Source organism: Cuculus canorus, chromosome 2, assembly GCF_017976375.1.
Source record: "Cuculus canorus isolate bCucCan1 chromosome 2, bCucCan1.pri, whole genome shotgun sequence".
In the NCBI taxonomy this organism is placed as follows: domain Eukaryota; kingdom Metazoa; phylum Chordata; class Aves; order Cuculiformes; family Cuculidae; genus Cuculus; species Cuculus canorus.
Genome location: NC_071402.1, coordinates 155,578,441 through 155,595,335, shown reverse-complemented (window position 1 = coordinate 155,595,335; position 16,895 = coordinate 155,578,441). Strand labels below are relative to the sequence as shown.

The following is a 16,895-nucleotide window of genomic DNA, read 5'->3' as shown; positions in this document are numbered from 1 at the left end:
GCTGAAAGCCTCATCTAACCTGTCCTTGAACACCTCTGGGGATGGGGCAGTCACAGCTTCTCTGGACAGCCTGATGAAGGGCCTGGAGAACAGATCTTACGAGGAGCGTCTGAGAGAACTGGTGTTGTTTAGCCTTGAGAAGAGGAGGCTGAGGGGAGGCCTTATTGCTCTCTACAACTACCTGAAGGGAGGTTGTAGAGAGGTGGGTGCTGACCTCTTCTCCCAGGTGATAGGACAAGGGGGAATGGCCTCAAGCTCCGCCAGGGGAGGTTCAGACTGGACATCAGGAAAAAATTATTCACAGAAAGGGTCATCGGGCACTTTCAGAGGCTGCCCAGGGAGGTGGTTGGGTCACCATCGCTGGGGATATTTAAAAGACAGGTAGATGAGGTGCTCAGGGATATGTTTTAGTGGCAGATAGGAATGGTTGGACTTGATGATCCAAGAGGTCTTTTCCAACCTGGTGATTCTATGATTTCCCCCATGGTAGGGAGATGGATTAAGAGCAGTGAATATCTTTCCAGGCTTTCTCAACAATATCTCAGGAGAAGGGAAGCACTTTATCTCAAAGCGAGACTGTTCTTCTATCAGATAGCAAAGCTGCCTCCCACATTTATGGAGAGAAGGGCTATTGAATTCTGTGTTGCTGTAGGACTTATTCTTGTTCTCCTGCCTGTGGGCATGAGGAACAGTGTCAGCATGCCTATATACGTATTTTTATCACAGTCTGTTCTAACTTTTGGCTTTCCTTTTTGTAGCAGATAACACCACAGTCAAGTCACCAACCCTTAAGGTATTTAAAAGATGGGTAGATGAGGTGCTCAGGGACATGGCTGAGTGGCAGATAGAATGGTTGGGCTCGATGATCTAAGACGTCTTTTCCAACCTAGTGATTCTATGCTTCTATGATCTTAAACCGCCCAGACTCGGCCAGAGTCGAGTCAACATCCCTCAAGGTATTTAAAAGACGGGTAGATGAGGTGCTTAGGGACATGGTTTAGTGGCATATAGGAATGGTTGGACTCTGTGATCTAAGAGGTCTTTTCCAACCTGGTGATTCTATGACTCTATGATTTCAAACCGCCCGGTTGAGCCAAGGGGAGGCGGCGCAGGAGGAGGAAGAGCCCGGCCGCGGCGAGGCGGGGCCAAGCGGGAAGCGAAAGAGCCCGCGGCGCTCGGGGGCGGCCTGGCCAGCATGGAAACGGCTCTGGCGACCCCCGGTGCCGCCTCTTCGCCCCCCGACCCGCACGCCGTGCCGCTGGTAGCGCTTAACTACGGCGTGCGGCGCCGGCTCGGGCTGTTCCTGAACCCGCGGGCGGCGGCGGCCGCGGACTGGACGGCGCTGGCCGAGGAGCTCGGCTGCGAGTACCTGGAGATCCGGCGGCTCGAGGGGCGCCCCGACCCCACGGCCGAGCTGCTTGAGGAGTGGCAGGGGCGCTGCCCCGGCGGAGCCACCGTCGGACGCCTCCTCGACATCCTCCGCAGCCTGGGACGGCACGATGTCCTGCTCGACCTGGCCGGCAGCGTGGGTGAGGCTCCGGCACCGGAACCTTACCCTCCTCTCTCTGGCAGCACCGGGACCTCCTTGTCCTCCCCGCCCCGGGGGCATGGACACCCCCTTACTGTCCCCTTCCCGTCGGCACCGGCAACACCTTGTCCTCCCCTTCCCACTGGGACCGATACCCGCCTTGCCCTCCCAGGGGGCATTGAGATCCCCTTGTCCTCCCCTTCCCACTGGGACCGGTACCCCTTGCCTTCCCCTTCCCTCTCTGGCTGCACCGGGACCTCCTTGCTCTCCCCTCCCCACCTCGGAGGCATAGACACACCCTTACTGTCCCCTCCCTGACGGCACCAGGACCCCTTGCCCTCCCCTCCCTGGGGGCACTGGTAACCTCTTGTCCCCCCCCACTGACACTGGTACCCCCTTGTCCACCCTTCCCTGGGGGTACCGGGACCCCTTGCCCTCCCCTCCCCTCTCTGGCTGCACCGTGACCCCCTTGCCCTCCCCACCCCAGGGGCACAGACACCCCCTTGCCCTCCCCTCCCCTTTAACTCTCTCCGTGGTTGCACTGGTACCCCCTTACCCTCCCAGCCCCACCTCGAGGACAGTGGCACCAGCAGCCCGTTGCCCTCCCCACTGGCCCTGGCACCCCTACACCTTCCGCTTTCTGGTGACACCAGCTCCCCTTTGCCATCCTGTCCCTAGTGGCACCAGCGCCCCCATTGCAGTGGGACCCCGTTAACCTCCCCTCCCCAGCGGCAGTGGCACCAGTACCAGCAACCCCTTCCCTTCCCCTCCCTGGCATCCCCACTACCCGGTGGCACCGGTACTGGGACCCACTTAACCTCCCCTCCCCACCAGCATGAGCACCCACTTGCCCTTCCCTGCAGCCCAACTCCCCGGTGGCACCTGTATCCCCTTACCCTGCCCTCTCCACTGGTACCCCGTTGCCCCCTCTGCCCCAGCAGGCACGGGGGCTTTTCCAGGGGGCTCCAGGCTCAGGTTCGTCCTAGGAATGCTGCCTCTGCAACAGCAGGGCCTGGCTGAGCTCCTGCAGTCTTGCTTCCAGGGAAGGATGGGGGGATGCTGTCTGTATTTGTCTTTGCTGCTCTGATGCAGGGAGATGGTAACAAAAATCTCCATGCAAGCAGAAGAGTCCTTTCCAGACTTGTGTATCCATAGGAGCCTCATGTATCTGTAGGAGTCTTGTGTAGCTTCCAGGAGGGAATCATACTGGGTTTGGGTTGGAAGGGACCTTAAAGATCATCCAGTTCCAACGCCCCTGCCGTGGGCAGACACATCTGCCACTGGATCAGGTTGGACAAAACCTCATCCAACCTGGCCTTGAACACCTCCAGGGACGGGGCAGCCATGACTGCTCTGGGCAACCTGTGCCAGTGCCTCACCATGCTGACAGGAAAAAAATTCTTCTCAATACATAATTTAAACTTCCCCTCTTTCAGCTTAAAACCATTCCCCCTCATCCTATCCCTGCACTCCCTGAGGACAAGCCCCTCCTCAGCTTTCCTGTAGGACCCCTTGAAGTACTGGAAGGCTGCTCTGAAGTCTCCCCAGAGCCTTCTCTTCTCTAGGCTGAACATGGGAGGTGCTCCAGCCCTCGGGTCACCTTTGTGGCCCTTCCCCATCTTTCCTGTACGCCCATAATTTTGCTAACGATAAGCAATCTTATCCCCAAAGAATAATTTTGCTAACGATAAGCAATCTTATCCCCAAAGAATAATAAAGTTTTTGCTTGTCAAAGGATGCTTTTGGCTAGGTCAGCCAGGAGAGAGCTTACACAGATGTGGAACAGTTTGAAAATGTTCCTGTGTGGGTCGAGTGTGATAGGAGGATATTTGCAAGGAGACATGAAGGATGTGTGGAAATGCATAATGGTAGGGGGAGATAGTTTCCTTGCAAACTGAAAAGAAATGAGGATAGGGTCAGCAGAAAGCAGTCAATATGGAGATCCCAGTGCTGTTTGAGATAATGTTCTTTAGACTCTTGGTATTTTTCACAATCACATAAATTCAAATGGAATCCAGCTGTAAGAATTGTCTTCAGAAGGGGAAATTCATTGCCACAGGCTTTCCAAAGCCAGAGACCCTACTGAAGTCCTGTATTGTATAGTATAGTTTAGTGGCCTAGTGATGAAGAAATAATAAATCTGACTTCCTGTTACGGGGATAAATGAAGATGAAGAAGTTCATCTGTGTAGAAAGCCTGACAAGGAAGGAATAGAGGTGTTTCCCCATACTCCTATGGTTCTTCCTACTCAAGAACACGCTCTGAAGACTTGGTTTGGGGAAAGACAAAACAATGAATGTGCTTTGTGATCCATTGCTTAGAGATTCATAACAAATAACAGAAGCTTCCAGCTGAGACTTCACAAAAACGTTGGGCATCTCCTAGGCTTCTTCTGGCCCGGAATCCTGGAGCTGAATGGCAGAATGAGTGGAGGAGCCTGGGCTTCAGGAAAAGCACAAGTTTAGCCTGGCAGTGGGTCACGCTGATAAGAGGAGACAGATAAAATCTTGGAAGAAAGACCCACTGAGGGTTATTCAACACAAAAATGCTGCCTCTGGCTCACAAAATTCCTTAACTACAAAGTATTCAAAAGATAGATTATAACAATAAATTGTAGCTTACACCTAAAATATAGGTTATTTTAGGTAAATATCACTGTAAGCTTATTTTATTCTTATATTCTCCCCATGGCATCTGGTTTTGACCACTGCTGGCGACAGGACGCAACGGTGGATGGACCCTCAGCCTGATCCAGCACGGCCATCCCTTGCTTTGTTATTTTTGCCTGAGGAGTGCAGCAGGGGCCTGTGACCTCTTGCTGGCACTGTGAGCTCATGCAGAAGTCGGAGATATTTACACTTTTAAAAAGAAAGGAAGTGGACGGTTGTGTGCACCTTTATGGATGCCATTTCCTGATGCGAAGGGCATCTTTGTGTCTGCTGTTAGGACTCCAGCTGTCAGATTCAGCTCAGAACCAGAAAACATCAGTCTGGAGGTTTCTGAAGTCTGTGCTTTTGTCATGGGAGGTGCAGATCTGGGTCACGATTCAGCTGCCCACATGAAGGCATCCCAAGTCATTTGAGAGGTGTCAGGATATCCCTCACGACTTGATGTCCCTGATGAACACTGGTCATTTATAGGTCCAGTGTCTTACCTGCTAGCCCATAACAGATGTCTTGGACACTGATCTCTCCAGTGACCTCCTGATGCCTTTGTGTGGACAGATGAGCCAAACTCCTTTGGGATACAGCATCCCCCTGAAACACAACCTGCTGGTACTGTGCTGCTCCAGAGGACATATTGAGTTTGTGGTTTCTACTACAGAACCAGTTCCCCGTCTCATCGTGTGCCCCATTCCTGGCTGTGGATGCTAAAAAACGGTGTCTCCTGTGTCCTTGAGTAGTTCCACTTTTGGCCAGTCTGCACAGCAGGTCCGTGTTTCCAGCTACTCTGTAATGCTGTTTGGAGTACAGACACCTGCAGGATGCAGCTTCTCCATCGCAGCTTATCTGCCCTATGATCTTTCTCAGGAGCTCTTTTCATTATACCTTCCCTTCAGAGAAGCAGAGCTCTTTGCTTCTGTACATTTGTGCTCTTTTCTGCTGAGTCTCAATGAGTTTTGTTTTTCCTGACCCACGATAGAAATGCAGCTTTCTTGCTTGACAGTTTCTGGGTGTTTCCTCTCTCTTCTCATGATCATTTCACACTTCAGGTTTCATGTTTTTGTTCTTTCTTTCCAAGACCTCAGTCTTTTGTTTGACCATTAAAGGCAAGTAAAGCCTGTGGTGTGTTAGATGCTGGGTGGAGTGGGTCTACTTACATTGGAGGAGTTTCTTGCTGCTTCTTTGTGTTGGTTTGCGTCCTTTTTCTTGTACATTCAGGCACTCTTTCCAACTGGGGACTAAGCCATACCAAATTATTGGATGTCTTTCATCCTTTTGGGTTCACTGGACCTACCAGTGTTCTCAGTGCAATAGGGCCCCCAGTTTGCACTTGCACCATGAGATACTGGTGGTTCATTTTGAACCTGAGAGCCCAAGCCCTCAGGTTTATCCTGGAGGGATGCTCGTGGTCTGGGATGACAGCATGCTGCCATCCTAGCTGGGTGTGTAGGCTTGCCTAGGGGAATCAGGAGAACACTGCGGTTAATAAGTATCAAGAACTCATCAAGAACAGACTCCACTTCTGCAGCTGGGAGAAGCAAGGAGAGCAGACAAGGAGCAAATGCACTTAAAAGGAATGTTTCTATATTGAGCACAGTCTGGCATAACTCTTACCAGGAGAGGAACTAGGTCCTGTTAAACCTTTTACTGTAGCAGGATGAGAAGATAGCAGCAGATATCTTCTATAATTGCCTGTTCTTGCCAATTCAGCACTATTTTGGCTGGTGAACCTGGCTACTAGGGCACCGCAGCACAGGTAAGGTGGTGTCTGCATGCCCGTGTTTTCTGTGGAACTTGTGAACCTGTTGGTCAATTCAAAACTTTAATTGAAAGCTTTAATCCTGGTTCAGTCCTGATTCCCCAAGACACCGACTTACGCAACACAGAACATGCACACCTCATGGCAGCTGGAATCTGGAGGAGAAGTGGGACCTGAGTTTGTGCTTTAGGGAGGAAAGACCTGAAATCTGAACCTTCTGGCTGGTAGAGAACATGGTTGATTCTATGCTGGGGAGGATCAGGGAGGAGAGGCGGAGATGCCTCATCTTCGGGGAGAGCTTTGATCAGACCTGACTTTTTATTAGGTTGGCGATGATCCTGTCACAAGATGCAGAACTATGTGGTACAAGCAGCGGATGAGTCTTCAGGAGCTGGGTGTCCTGCGGAGCCACTTGTTACCATTCTGTGTTACAGCCCACCAGCACCCGGCACTTCAGGCACATCCTTTCCTCTGCTACTGCTGTTGGACTGGTGAGCTCTGCAGCTGTGCGGACCTTACCCTCTGCATGAACAGTACTTTTCTGGTTGATGTTCATATTTCTGTTTTCTTTAAGTAAAGTAGAAGGTCCTAGAAGTTTCATCTTTTTAATTCCTGGTTTCAAATCTCCTTTTATTTTCAAGTTCTTCTGTAATTGCATACTGCAGAGTGGTATAGAATGCAGGGTTTCTTGTCATTTCTCTAAAAACTTTAAATTTAGATTTATAACTTATTTTTAAACAAAATCTGTTTATAATAGCTTTGTGAACGTCACTGTCCTGTCTGGGGAATTCACAGCAGTGAATGTGACAGGACAGCTGTTCTTCAGTTATCCCAGAGGGGATGGAGATCCCCACTCTGCCTGAGCTGAGGAGGATCTCCACTGGCTGTTACACAATATAAAGCCCATTCCATGGGCTCACTAGCATTTTACATGGTCCCTCTGTATGCAGTGAGTGTATGTACTCCTCATCACCTGCAGTTCTCTCTGACAAAGGCCAGCGGTGTGAATCAGCCAATGTGTGTCTCTATTTGTTAGTAAAAGACAATATGAAGATATCTAAATGAGAATTAACCCCTGTCCCCAGGTTAATTGTTTATCTTAAATACTCCAAAGTGCATAACAATAAGAGCAAGGAGAAGAGTTGAGACCGGTTAGGCACACAATGCATGATGTTAAAGTGTGCTGGGATATGTTACAAATAAGGATGACAGGAGGAGATTGGTTTAAAATGAATTGACAGGCTGAGAGGATTGGGGTTGTTCAACCTGGAGAAGAGAAGGCTCTGGGGAGACCTTAGAGCAGCCTTCCAGTGTTTAAAGGGGGCCTTCAGAAAGCTGAGGAGGGGATATCTTTATCAGCAGGTGCAGGGATAGGACAAGGGGGAACAGTTTTAAGCTGAAAGAGGGGGGATTTAGATCAGATATTGAGAAGAATGTTTTACTTGTGAGGGTGGTGAGGCACTGGCACAGGTTGCCGAGAGAAGTTGTGGCTGCTTCATCCCTGGAGGTGTTCAAAGCCAGATTGGATGAGGATTTGATCAACCTGATCCACTGGAAGGTGTCTGTGTCCATGGCAGGGGAGTTGGAACTGGATGATCTTTAAGATCCCTTCTGACCCAAACCATTCTATGATTCTATGAAAAGAAAGTACTTCTTTACACAACAATAGTGACTTCCAGAATTTAATTGTTAGAGGAGGTGGTGGAGGCAGCACCAGGAGGTTCAAAAAGGGGTGAGGGAAATTCCAGGACATCGGGTCCATAAACAGGTACAGAAAACCAGACAAGCATTTTCCATCTGATGTCTCTGATCCATGAAGTAGCTCTTCCCCTTCTAATGAACTCAGCAGTGTAAAGGAGTTTCTCACTTTGGCTGTGTGTTTTTGCAGAGGAGGACTGTAAGAAATACTTACAGAGGAAGCAGAAGCAGGCTGACCAGCCGCTTCAAGTGCCAGCAGTGGACAGCAGCGTGCCGAAAACATCGGAACTGATGGGCATCACCACTAGGGATGATCCATACGGTAAGCACTTATTACACTGCTACCTGATAACCTCGTGTTGGGGTTGCCTTCAGCAGATCCCCATGAGAAGCACATAAAACCTGTTTGCTTTCATGACTCTCTGTGGCTTTTCACAACCCAGGCCAGAACACTTTACCTGACAGTCTGCAGGCGTTTTCATTTCTCCTGTTGCCTAGGGAAGAGAGAAAAAGCTATTCTAGGGAACACCATGCCCAGAAACAGGCTGGCAGAGCCCAGTGGACACACATGGGAGGAGACTTCCCAGAAATATGTCCCTTAGCACAGCCTGGCACCTGCTGAAAGCACGGTGCATTGGGATAAAAGGGGAAGGATGTCAGCATGGATTGCGCTGGCTGTGCTGCCCTGCCTTGAATGAAAAGAAAGCAGGGTTTGAAGTACAGCTGGGTGTGAAGTGAGGGGAGAGAGGAAGCAGGGTTCTTTGTGTGGGTTTGCTGAGCTGTGTGAGCAGTGCTGCCTGTGCAGCCCTGTGCACGTGCAGCTGTGTGCTGGGCTGTGCGCGCAGTCTTCTGCATTTGTCATCGTGCTGAGCTGCTCGTGCAGCCATATGTGTGCATACTGGGCTGTGTGTGCAGCTATAGGCTGAGGAAGTGTGTGTCCCATAAAGTTCTGTGACAGACAGAGCAGCAGCCAAGGGTGAATGGAAATGTGTCATCTCACCCCTTCAGATGCCTCTGGCTAGTCCAGCTTTGGGTGGCCACCTTTGCTGTATGTGAGGACATCATCAACTCTTCCCCAAATCACAGAATCACAATATCATTTAGGTTGAAAAATACCTTTAAGATCAATGAGTCCAACTGTTAGCCTAACACTGCCAAGCGCACCACTAAACACTGTCCCTAAGCACATCTCCATGTCTTTTAAATACCTCCAGAGATTATGGAGGTACCAAACCCACTTTCCTAGGCAGCCTGTTTCAGTGCCTGATAACCTTTTAGGTGAAGTAATATTTCCTAATATCCAATCTAAACTTCCCATGGTGCAACTTGAGGCCATTTCCTCTTGTCTTATTGCTTGTTACTTGGGAGGAGAGACTGACCCCCAGTTTCCCACAACCTCCTTTCAGGTAGTTGCAGAGAGTGATAAGGTCTCCGCTCAGCCTTCTCTTCTCCAGGCTAAACAGCCCCAGTTTCCTCAGCTGCTCCTTGTGCTCCAGACCCTCCCCCAGCTCCGTTGCCCTTCTCTCGTCACGCTTCAGCACATCAATGTCTTTCTTGTAATGAGGGGCCCAAAACTGAACAAAGGATTTGAGGTGTGGCCTCACCAGTGCTGAGTACAGGGGGATGATCCCTTCCCTACTCCTGCTGGCCATACCATTTCTGATACAAGCCAGGACGCTACTGGCCGCCTTGGCCATTTAGGCGCACTGCTGGCTCGTATACAGCTGACTGTCGACCAGCACCCCCGGGTCCTTTTTCACTAGGCAGCTTTCCAGCCATTTGTCCTGAAGCCTGTAGTGTTATGTGGGGTTGTGATCCAGGTGCAGGACCAGTACTTGGCCTTGTTGAACTCCATACAATTGGCTTAACCCCATCAATCCAGCCTGTCCAGACCCCTCTGCAGAGCCTTCCTTCCCTCAAGATGAACACTCCTGCTGAGCTTCGTATCGTCTGCAAACTTACTGAGGGTGCCTTTGGTCCCCTTGTCCAGATGATGGATAAAGATATTAAATGTCCGTAGACCAGACCAATATGCCGATGCTAGTATGTAGCAGCTTCGCCTGATGTAACCCCTAAGACAATGCTGTGTCCCTGAAGCAGTACCCAGTTTGATTGACCTGGCAGGCAGTTACCCTTCCGCTTGACTAGATGCTTCTTGGGCTGGATCTGCCTGCTGGGTTGATACTTCTCTCAGCAGCTTTTAGAGCCTGACCTAGTTTTTCACCATGGTAGGCTTTAACTGGCATAAAAAACTTGAAAATATATGTGGTCACATTGATAAGGGAAAAAACCTAACACAGTGGAAAGCTATCCAGCAGTATTAAGGCACTTAATTATGAGAAACATTGACATTAATATATAGCACTTTAGTATTGTAATAACTCCTAAATAAACAAGAGCTGCCAGCCGTTAACGTCTTTGGAAACCAGAGCCATTTACTTAGGATATGTCTTCAGGCACCCATCTTAGCCATTAAAAACTGCAGGTTCCAAATTTCAAGGCCTGTCTGATAGCTCAAGGGACAGGAGATGTCAGGATATTGCTAGATGAAGGGCCTAAAGGAAGGTTTTGGTTGGCCAATTTGAGTCTCTGTGACCTGAACTAGAGAACTAGGACCCAGAGCTACAGTATTTTAGATGGATAATGCCCAATGAATTCCCAGGGCACTGGAGCACTGAGTTGCATCCTCTGGGGTACCCCAGCTCTCCCCATATCTATCTCCCCACAACTCCTTGTGGCTAAATGTTATTGTCTCTGCAGATTCTGCGTATCCGCATCTCGGCATCCTTTCCCACACCTGCCAGCAAATGTGGGTTTATAGCCAGACTGGGAAACAGAGCAGTCATGGCACAGCATGTGTTACCTCTGGCCAGCCCCATTATGGTCAGGACTCTGGTCTGAAGGGTGGCTGGGCTCGTAAAATGTTAAATTACCTCTGCAGTTTGTCCAGACCTTGTCTGTCAAAGCTGCTGATGGAATCATAGAATGGTTTGGTTTGCAAGGGGCGCTAAAGATCATCCAGTTCCAAACCCCCTGCTGTGGCCAGGGACACCTTCCACTGGATCAGGTTGCTCAAAGACCCTTACAACCTGGCCTTGAACACCTCCAGGGATGGGGCACCCAGAACTTCTCTGGGCAACCTGTGCCAGTGCTTCTCCACTCTCACAGGAAAACATTTCTTCCTAATCTCATCTAAATCTCCCCTCTTTCAGCTTAAAACCACTACCCCTTATCCTATCCCTGCACTCACTGATAAAGTGCCCCTCCCCAGCTTTCCTGTATGCCCCCTTGAAGGACTGGAAGCCTGCTATAAAGTCTTCTGCAGGCTGAACAACCCCAGCTCTCTCTGTCTGTCCTCCTATGGGAGGTGCTCCAGCCCTCTGATAATCTTCATGGCCTCCTTTGGACTCCCTCTAACAGATCCATGTCCTTTCTTTGCTGAGGACTCCAGAACTAACAAGAAGTTACCTTTATTTATAGTAGAAGATGGCAGCTAATTTTTTTTATGGTTTCAGGGAATGGACCAGAGATGTTTGATGCCTTCATCTGCTACTGTCAGAAAGACCTTGAGTTTGTGCAGGAGATGATCAGGGAGCTGGAACAAACAGAGTTCAAACTGAAGCTCTGTGTGTTTGACCGGGATGTCCTGCCAGGAACGTGTGTGTGGTCGATCAGTGGAGAACTTATAGAAAAGAGGTGAGTGAACCGTGCCTGTTTGGGACGTCTGAGTGTAATGGAATGTTACATTCATTTTACCATGCTGCCGGCAGTGTGGTGCCAGTGAAAGAGTAAAAATCCACGAGGATGTCTTTATGGGGTTTATTTTATGCTCGGCTCAAGAAGGAAAGTATTCCCAAACATGTCGCTTCATTGCATTCACAATGAAGATGCCGTTGTAGCGATGCTGCTTACGTTTGATTTCTTCTCTTTCGGCTGGAATATCCCGTAGCAGCTCCTTTGGAGGTGATTTGGAAATGAATACAGCTCCAGGCTGAGTTCGTTCCGCTCCACAGTGTAGAGTTTGAAGCGACAGCATTGGTGGTGGCTCTGGCACTGGCTTGAAGGAGCCTTCAGACCTTTGTGGGACTCAGGTGTGGTGAAAGCCAGGTGACATCAAAGCGCTCTCTAACGCGAACAGGGGAAGTACTGAGCAGTTTCCTCTCACAGCCCTGCCAGGTTCCAGGCTCAGTGAAAAATCCCAGGGCAGGTGTTTGGGTTTCAAACTTCAGCCATTCAGAGGGAAGGAGCTGGGGTTAACAGATATCCTTGTAAGGCCTCACTGTCCTGGCTCTTGTGCAGCGTAGCCTTCCATAAAGAGCCTAACATGTAGTTTACAACCAGGCAGCTCAAACAAACGTAAGCAACAAATTGGAGAATAAAGCTCAAATTCACAGTAATATGAGTACAATAAAGCTCTGTCCAGTTCATTCTAATATTAAAAAGTTTTGGTTCTACTCAGTCAATAGAGGCAGTGTTTAAGCAGATAATTCCGGGGCTGTTGTAAGCAATATAGAGACAGAAGATCAACTAAAGATTGCACAGACAATCTGGATTTTGGTATTTCTTCTTTTTTAGTATCTGAGTGTGTATAGGTAATCAGATTTTTGTGGGCAGAGTAGCTATCTGTTTGTCAGTAGACCTTGCTCTGTCGTTAATTCCTGCTGGAGCACAGCCAGCGGGTTCATCTCTCCGCCAGAGGAGTGCACACTTCTACCACTGAGAATAAGAAGCATCTCTGTTCACTTTTGATTTTTTTTTTCTCTCCTGACTGCTTTATCTTCAGGTGCCGGAGGATGGTGGTCGTCATTTCAGATGATTACCTGCAAAGCGATGAGTGTGATTTTCAGACCAAGTTTGCTCTTAGTCTTTCCCCAGGTAAGATCTCACAAATAACTCATTTACATTTGCCTATCAACGTGATAATTTTTATTACAGTAACATTTCCAGCTGAGATCAGTGCTGTGCTATTGAGCACTGCACAAATGCAGAACAAGGGGTAGTCTCAGATGTCCTTAAACAGATCAGATAAAGACTAGTGAGGAAGGAGAAAATAAATGAAAGTTAGAAAACAGTTAACCCAGTCTCAGACCTGGGTTCTCAGCACTGAGCTATGTTTGACGTGTGTGAAAGCCCATACAGACACAGGGCTTGCCTGGCTGCAATGCCCTTTGCTGAGCAAACAGAGATTTGTTGCTAGTAGAAGCAGACAGTAAAACTAGCGATGGGTTTCTAACTTTGCTGTGCGAGCAGGGACCTGGACTCTGTTCCTTGCCCTGCTGTTGACCTTCTGCATGACCATGAGCAAGGAGCTTTGCTGTCTGTACTGCAGTGCTCCTGCTGTCAAGTGGGCTCAGGGTGCCTGCAGCAGAGACAGAGCTGTGTGTCAGGGTGGTGGAGCACTTCGGGATCCACATAGGAAATGTACTACCAAAGAGAGAAGTCTTAGAATAAATTCAGGATGTGAGTAAATGCTCAGAATAGGGAGCAGGTAATGAACATGCAGCTTTTTGCAGAGAACCTGCAGTATCGCGGACAGGCAAATAAATATGGAATGAATTATAGAATCATAGAATGGTTTGAATTGGAAGGGAGCTTAAAGACCATCCAGTTCCAACACCCCCACCATGGCCAGGGACACCTTTGATCAAAGCCTCATCCAACCTGGCCTTGAACACCTCAAGGGATGGGGCATCCACAACTTCTCTGGGCAACCTGTGCCAGTGCCTCAGCACCCTCGTAGTGTAGAATTTCTTCCTAATATCTAATCTAAATCTCCCCTTTTTCAGCTTAAAACCATTACCCCTTGTCCTATCCGTGATAATTACATACACTGGCCACTAATCCATTGAATGTTTTTAGCACATTTCATCAGCCCCAGATCAAGATTTAGCAAAGTCATTTTAGTTCTTCACCACTCTTTGTTGCCATATCTTTCATTAGAACAACAGAAGTGCCCATCAGTAATGACCAAAACTCTACCAGTAAAAACATGCGTGTGAGCACAGGCTTGCAGAAATCAGGAAGTTACTCATTTGCATGGGGGTATCTAATACACATAAGGGTTTGGTGGTGACTTCTGGGAGCTCCATGGATTACCTAAGCAGCTGCTGCGGTTATGTAATCTTGGTTTCTTGCGTCATCCAGGTCTCAATGTCACCACTTGGGCTGGGCAGCATAGTTCAGCTGGTAGTGTGTGTCCCTATGGGGAACTATAAGAGGAGGGATTCCTTTGCAAAAGAGCTGCTCCTTCAAGCAGTAGCAATCACAGGGCAGTTGCCTCATCTTGTGTGTACCTCAGAAAAGCAGTTTCTGTTAGCAGAGTGATTCCTCGCAGACCTTTGTAATCGGTGGGTACTGCTTGCAGCCTGAGGGAATCATAGAATCATTGAGGCTGGAAAAGACCTCTAACATCATCCAGTCCAACCATCAGCACCACACCATGCCTTCTAAATGACGTCCCAAAGTGCCACATCTATACATTCTTTGAACACCTCCAGGGATGGTGACTCTACTACTTCCCTGGACAGCCTGTTCCAATGCTTTACCACTCTTATGGTAAAGAAATGTTTTCTAATGTCCAATCAGGATAGGAGGAAAAACCTGGAGAGAACCCAGCGAAGCTGACCATCCAGAAGCAGCTTAGTCTCTCAATTTTCTCTTTGTAGACACCTGTAAGTAGGTCAGGACTCATGTTTGGATTCCACAAGAGACTGTGCTCTGTTGTTTTGTATCTGCAGTTCATTATACCTTCATCGCTCCCCACGGGGATCGGCACAAGCCGCCCTGTGCATGGTAGATGCAGCCCTGCTACATATTCAAGTGAAATGTTCTTAGAGAGGGACCGGGATTCAGAAACTTGTGCTCCAGGGTGACAGGACCAAACCTGGGTCTTGTGACATGTGTGCTGTTGCGGGGAGAAAATGAATACGGGACCTGACTGTGGCTCTGAGTAATCTTCTGTCTGTGTGAACTTTCTTTCAGGTGCTCGTCTCAAACGGCTGATTCCAGTCAAGTGCAAAAGCATGAAGAATGAATTTCCAAGCATCTTACGGTTCATTACCATTTGTGATTACACCAATCCTTGCACCAAAAAGTGGTTCTGGACGAGACTGGCAAAATCCCTGATGCTGCCGTGATGCAGTCATGAGAGCCAGGTGCTCTTCGGTAACCTGTCCTGGCTGTGCCTTGGGACTGTGGTATCTTTCACACAGGGTCTTCTACCACTTCAGAACTTGGATCCTTGCAATCAGTGTTTGAAGCCTGTAACCAGGAACAAAGAATTTTCTCTAGCACTTTTTTGTAACTCCGAAGGAGAAATAAAACAACTGTGTGGGTGTTCCTGCTCCAGTCAGTGAGCAACAGCACCCAGCATTCTGTGTAGTAAGCATTTTCACTGAAAACGTGGAAAATATACATGTAAAGACTGAGTGTCTAATATGGAAAGGTGCTACTGTAAGCATTTAGTAAGACCTCAGAGCCTCAAACTGCAGCTTTGTTTAAACAAATTATTTTAATAGCTGTTTGATGGCTGTAGTAATATCTAGGGTTGACTTTTTGTTAAAATTCCACTGAAATCCCATGACTGGTGATCTGCAGGAACTGAGGTTTCAGACTCTGTTTCCTACTTTCTGAACTCCCAGTGCCATGAGAATGAGAGATTTTGGCAGCCTTGCAGGTGGGCTCAGCTGGCCCTGTCAGGGACAATGTCCCCTTTCCTGTTCTTGGGCAGCACAGGGGAATGCATGTGGGCTGTCCCTGAGCTGTGCTTTGTGGACAGTCTCCTTCGGTCTGTGTTTTGAGGTGGGTGCTGCTCTCTTATCCCAAGTTACAAGTTATAGGACAAGTGGAAATGGCCTCAAGGTGCACCAGGGGAGGTTTAGATTGGATATTACAAAAAAACTCCTTGCTGAAAGTGTGGTGAAACATTGAAACAGGCTGCCTGGGGAAGTGGTGGAGCGTCCATCCCTGGAGGTGTTCAAAAAATGCATAGATGTTTCACTTTGTGTAGTCAGCACGGTGGTGTTGGGCTGACAGTTGGACTTTATGATCTTAGAGGTCTTTCCCAACCTTAATGATTCTCTGAGAAAAGCAGAAGCACATTTTAATTGTTAAAGCAGTGCAAAAAATAATTGGTTCTCCAATTTTTAGCAGTATCTGCAAAATTAGAGCAATTGTGTTTGTATTTATAACTAAGGCAGAATTACTGAGCTTGGTTTATTTTCTGGGGGTGTTTTCCTCTTTCATATCACAATATTCCTGTCCAGCGTTCATTTCCACGATGAATCCCTTGTCACTGGTATATTCTGTGGCTGTCACTCGGATTTGCCTTAAGTGGTTATTTGTTGGAAAGGAAAGACTTTCATGTACCATGTTAGTCATGTCTGTCTCTGTTCAGGTTGAATTTGATTAAGTGACCTTACATGAGCATTCCGATCTTATTAAGTGTTTACAATAGAGCCTTTCTTTAGTAGAAATTCAGTCTTAAAATACGTGTTTTCAGTGAAAGTCCTTACTACATAAATTGTGGGATGCTCATGGTCGTGACCAGGAATAGAGCTGTGCACCTAAATGGGTCCAGGTCTTAAACTTTTCCACTTTTAAGAGCCTTCCAAAACACTTCAACTTTTGGGATGCCTCAAAGGGATCAATACAGAATAAAGAGTGTATTAAATTATCAGTTGGGCTGTTTAAAATTTGAAGTCTAATGTGACATTAATAGGAAAGAGTATATTTTAATTAACTGCCATGATGATGAATGTATTTCTGTGACTAAACCTTGGAGCAACAGCGACATTGCTCTGCTTGTTAGACCATGCCTTGAGTTCTGCAGAGGCATGAGTGGATCTCATCATCCCTCAGTACTCAGGCGAGAAGGGCAAGAGTTCTGCCCAAAGTAGCATTTAAAGAGACACGTTAAACAATTTTTCAGTAAATATTGACTTCCTAAATTGAGAAGAGTACTCTCGCTTATGTATCTGCAGTTGCTTGAACTTTGCCACTTCGTTCCTTCCTTCAGCCACTGACTCCTGTTGATTTTACAGCTGAATATTGTACTAGTTTACATTGTTGAGGTTGTAGCTGGATGTAATTTTTTTTTTAGGACTTGTTTAAAGTGTTACCAGGGCTGAGGTGCAGACAGAAATGTTTGCTCCTGCCTTTTCCTTGCCCACCTTGTCAGGGAACACTCTCTTACCAGGGTACCGCAGAGCCCTGTCCCTGCTGCTTCCTCCTGCTGATGGCAGCCAGC

The 16,895-nt window shown here is 48.0% G+C and overlaps 1 protein-coding gene across 1 annotated transcript; it reads left to right on the top strand.

Moving 5' to 3' along the window:
* The first annotated feature begins 1,054 nt into the window (after nucleotides 1-1,054).
* Nucleotides 1,055-16,325, top strand: MYD88 (MYD88 innate immune signal transduction adaptor). The gene is made up of 5 exons (XM_009558339.2): nucleotides 1,055-1,529; nucleotides 7,839-7,970; nucleotides 11,164-11,344; nucleotides 12,432-12,523; nucleotides 14,630-16,325. The coding sequence occupies exons 1-5, from the start codon at nucleotides 1,070-1,072 to the stop codon at nucleotides 14,782-14,784; spliced, it is 1,020 nt and encodes a 339-aa protein (XP_009556634.2). The 5' UTR covers nucleotides 1,055-1,069; the 3' UTR covers nucleotides 14,785-16,325.
* The last annotated feature ends 570 nt before the right edge of the window (nucleotides 16,326-16,895 follow it).